Source organism: Crocodylus porosus, unplaced genomic scaffold, assembly GCF_001723895.1.
Source record: "Crocodylus porosus isolate Cpor-Errol unplaced genomic scaffold, CroPor_comp1, whole genome shotgun sequence".
Taxonomy (NCBI): Eukaryota; Metazoa; Chordata; order Crocodylia; family Crocodylidae; genus Crocodylus; species Crocodylus porosus.
Genome location: NW_017728928.1, coordinates 16,168,747 through 16,173,478, shown reverse-complemented (window position 1 = coordinate 16,173,478; position 4,732 = coordinate 16,168,747). Strand labels below are relative to the sequence as shown.

General features: G+C 41.2%; 1 protein-coding gene across 1 annotated transcript in view; it reads left to right on the top strand.

The window, feature by feature from the left end:
- Positions 1–4,732, top strand: part of WDR45B (WD repeat domain 45B) — a 21,790-nt gene that overhangs the window by 10,517 nt on the left and 6,541 nt on the right. The window contains exons 4-6 of the mRNA XM_019542707.1: positions 152–239; positions 798–892; positions 2,077–2,267. Coding sequence (XP_019398252.1) covers positions 152–239; positions 798–892; positions 2,077–2,267 — 374 coding nt within the window. The remainder of the gene's footprint in view (positions 1–151; positions 240–797; positions 893–2,076; positions 2,268–4,732) is intronic.

The window sequence follows — 4,732 nt, the reverse complement described above, 5'->3', positions numbered from 1 at the left end:
TCTTATGTGCAGCCCCAAAAAATCCAATTCATCCAATACCCAAGTTTTATTGTGAAATTATTCATTACTGATTACATTGGTTTCTGAGCATAAAATATCGTGTTTTACCAAAAATCACGGGTGTGCCAATGGGATTTTTCTGCCGTTTTAGTGATGATCTGGGATGATCTGAAAAAGAAGACTGTCATTGAAATAGAATTTTCTACAGAAGTCAAAGCGGTTAAATTGCGAAGAGATAGGTAGGTGTGATATGAAAACTCATACCAAATGCATGACTGACTTGCAGTGCATATAGTTGTTTGTAAAAATTCTCCACTGTTCTTGGAAAGAAACTCTTAAAGTCCTATGTTGGCAATTAAACTCATGTAAACTTGGGCTTTGAACAAGCATGAAGGACAGTGCATCACATCTAAAGTATGCTGGACTTTGAGACCCTAAGGGGGAGGTGTTCTCATGTGGCAGTTTCTGATGTTTTCTACTTTTGCTCTGTACAGGAGAGTGTTAAAGGAGTTCCTGCTGCCTCCTATATGGGAAGAACGTGTTCCAGCATCTAAACAGCTGGAACCAATTTGCTTTGTTAGATGTCACAGCTGTGGGTTAAAGCAGTCTTGCAGGACTCTTGGTTATTGCTGCTTAGGAGGGTGGGAGTTTATAGAGCAAAACAAAATTTGCCTTTTTATAGGCAGAAACAGCTGTAGAAATGAACTAATGATATTCGTACTTGAAACATGTCCCCATTTCTCTGTTGTCCTGGTCTTGATTGAGAAGACATTAGCATTTTTGTTTTTCTGTTGCAGGATTGTGGTAGTCTTGGACTCTATGATAAAGGTTTTCACATTCACACACAATCCCCACCAGTTGCACGTCTTTGAAACTTGCTACAACCCTAAAGGTTAGTTGTGTACTTGACTACTTTCTTGCCCCCATCCTATTACTTTGGCCTTATAAATCTTGTCTCCCACTTGATGCTACTTACTTAACTCATAAGTTGAGTTCTGTGTGCTTTTAATGCTAAATGCAAGCCACGGATTGTTCTAAAGCATTATGGTATAAGACAGCTTTTCATTGACTCTGCTTTGCCATAAGCTTAACTTCTCAAAACAAGATGGGAGTAGCACTTTTTTTTTAATGCAAAACTAGTGAAGTTACAAATATGTGCTCTGTAAACTTTGTCATTCTGGGTTAGAATCAAACAAGCCAGGATGCAAATTAAGTTACCAGTTATTAATAGTATTCCAGTCTTTTTAGTCTCTTAATAAGACTAGTATTGTCTGTAGCTTGCTCGCTCTCGCTCCGTTTTGAAGAAGTAATTACTCTTTAAATTGCTGCTGAGCTTTCTAGATGAAATGCATCCTGTCCCTTGTGTATGAATATTAAATGGGTATTGGCTCAGGGAGGATAGGAGAGAAATCTTTTAACTAGTGTGCTAGTAGTACATTTGCCATATAGTTGGTGTTAACTGCAGCAGGTTGGTCACCAGATCTAGTGACTTACGTTCAGAAGAGGTGCGATGGTCCCATTTCAGTAAATAGTTTGGAGCTTGAGGGAGCCAAAAAATTGAATGTTAACTTGCAACATCTTAAGCTTCAGCTTTTGGCCATCAGTCTTATTACGTGGCTGAACTTCAGTCCTGCACTTCTGTAAATCCCCTCCCAAATTCATTGTTTTTCTAAAAATATTTCTGCTATGCTCTCAGCAAAGCAAAAGCTTCCCAGACTCTTTTGTATAATTCTTATTCAGACTTAAAAAAAAGCACCCCTCCCCCCAACTTTACAACTTTTTTGAAAATGTCCAGATTATTGGACAAATGTGAACTAGCTTGTTTGTACTTTTGGAATAAGCTGCTGTCTCAGAGACCAAGTTGATGTCTTAACTCACTACATCCATTTAAAAAGAAAAATCCAAGCATCAACCCCCTACACCTGTGCATTACACTTCTGGCTGGATAATTACTTTGGGATGGCAGCAACCATCAAATGCTCTTGGATAAGTCTTAAGAAATCCAGTCCTTTATATTTATTCAAGCTCGTTCATGTTTAGGGCTTTGAAAATAAATTGCCCTCTCTCTTTTTCCAGGCCTTTGTGTCCTTTGTCCAAATAGTAATAATTCCCTCCTTGCATTCCCTGGAACACATACTGGGCATGTGCAGATAGTGGATCTGGCTAACACAGAAAAGCCTCCTGTAGACATACCAGCTCATGAGGGAGTTTTGAGCTGTATAGCTTTAAACCTTCAGGGAACAAGAATCGCAACAGCATCAGAAAAAGTAAGGAAATCCTTTAAATGTGCTATTATATGTGGTTATTGTTAGAATGTAGTGTAGAATCCAGCACCCACATGGGTGCTGTCACTAATGGCTGGAAGACTAAAGCTGTGATGAACCTAGGTTTTGAGGTGGGCGCAATTTCTGCATAATCTTAGCTACAGGCTCAGCATGATGGGGTAATTAACAGGAGTCTGGCACTGGCATAATTCAATACTTTACTTCATTTGCCACTAACACAACTGACTTGCTCAAATCCCTGGTATTTGGCTATCTAGAATGCTTGCTACATAGCTTAACTCTTTTCTTCTAACGATATTATTTGGGATCCTCAAGGGCGTTGGTTGGTTGGTTTGTTTGTTTGTTTGTAACTGAGACACAAAGATTGAGGCTTTTAAACTCATCTACTTCACATGTCCCATTCTTCTGTCGCTTCTCCCTGTGACTGCATGTGTGTGTGTTTATGGTGGGGGGGCCTCAAGCTAAACTTTGTTGCTAGGTGGGAATATGTTCTTACAGGTGAGTCAGCAGCTGTACTGGCTAATTCTTTCTGACTTCTTCAGCTCTTCTCTTTTTTTTTTTTAAGCTCCAGACCCAGGAACCAAATTCACTTCTGTTTTGTTGACATTTTAAGGGGGTGTGTGTGTGTGTGGCGGGGGAGTGGGGACCTCTGCAGAATTAACACCACTCCCCCCCCCTACTCTTGCACTGTAGTGTAAAGAAAATGTTTTTGTAATGCAAATCTATTTCTGAAGCCCTTAATGCAGGAGAACAGGACTAGAGGATTAAAAGTCTGGTTAGTGGTGTGGCTCTTCTACAATGATGCTCTCACAATCAGAATAATATTGCTGGATAGTAGTTAGTTAACAATGCTACTTTTCAGTTAACATCTAGACCGCGGGTTGGCAGTGTTTTGGACAGAGTGCTAAAAACGCACACAACCCGTCTTGTAAGATGTTGGCATGCCATGGGCAGACAGCAGGGGAGTTGCAAAGGGTCCGATCCTTGTTGTGGCAGTGCAGCACCGGCCCCTCCCCCAAGCAGTCACCTACCTCTGTTCTACACCAAAAGCAGGGGATTTTTAGTGTTTCAGTTTATTTTGTGTGTTTAGTGGCATGGTTTTCATGTAATAAATAGGACATATATGTGAAACTTGAAAATCCCACCTTCTGAAGTCAATCCATTACTTAAATAGGGGGAAATAGATATTGACTCTGCCCATGAAGTCCTCCCTGGATGTACACTGCAAGATTACGTAACTAATTTTTTCTTAAGCTCCTTGGCCCCATATTTAGGGTCCTTCAGGTGGAATTTTTTTCATCACAGATGACAGTGGGACTTGTACTCAAGGGTACAAACCTTGGGGAGCCTAGGCTTCTATATTTCATAAACTGTGTCCTTCCCTTGGTCAGCTCCACTGTCTGTTGCCATTTGTGGGCTGTGGTATTCTTAAGCTTCTGCTATTTTTTTGAAAAGCAGTGTGGAAAGAATGCAAAGTAGAGTGCTTGGCAAGAGGCCCATCTATTGTCACAAATGTGTGGAGAAAGCAGGTTGGCAAAGAGCAGCCTGCTGAGGAGTTCTACTTTAGAAAGGTGGGAGGTGAAGCCAGATTTCTTCTGTGTTCTCTGCTACCCTCCTCTCCCTCCTTCGTAGAAGTAAATTTAGGCAGGCTGGTTGTACTCCATCCGCTGTTTCTTCTGGAGATATTGGATGTTCATTAATGTGGATATACAGCTGGTATGCAGGCCTTTCATTCTTAATCTTGGCATATCCTAAAAACTTAACAAGACCCATTCCCTAAAGGACAGGAGAATTTCCCTTTCTCTTTTTTTATAGTTGTTGGTGGGCGAGATGAGTTTTTGTGTGTTGTTTTTTTTGTAATGGAGACTGGACTGGACTTGTCTTCACCATGTCTAATATGTAACACTTTAAATGGCGACGTAAAAGAGCTGTGACTGGTCCAGAAATTGAGGGGGCAAGAATTTCTTAGGGTGACTCTTACTGAACCAACATAGTTGACCCACTTGAAGATCTCACCCTAAAACTCTTTGCTTCTCACCCTTAATAAATAGCATATGCTTCTTTGATGTAAGACCACACATAGGAGACTGGTTGTCCTAAGCTAATGTGGTGGGCAAACATCTGAAGCTACAGTGCATGTGGATGGTGTGTGGTAACGTATGCACTCCTGCACTTCTATCTCATTGCTTACAACAGTAGCTGGAGACTTGTAAATTGTCATTGACCCCATGTTTTATCTAGAGGTGCACTGATATATTGGTGCTGATCCAATATTGAACCAATGTAAAGGAAATTTGGCTTTTTTTTTGCCTGATGTGGCCAATAAATGCTCTGTGCATGCATGCAGCCTCAGTGCAGCACACAGGCAGTGAGGAGCACAGCCCAGCAGCTTGCAGAGCTGCATCCAGCTGGTAAATTGGTTGTGGCGGAAGGTGGGGGGGGGAAGG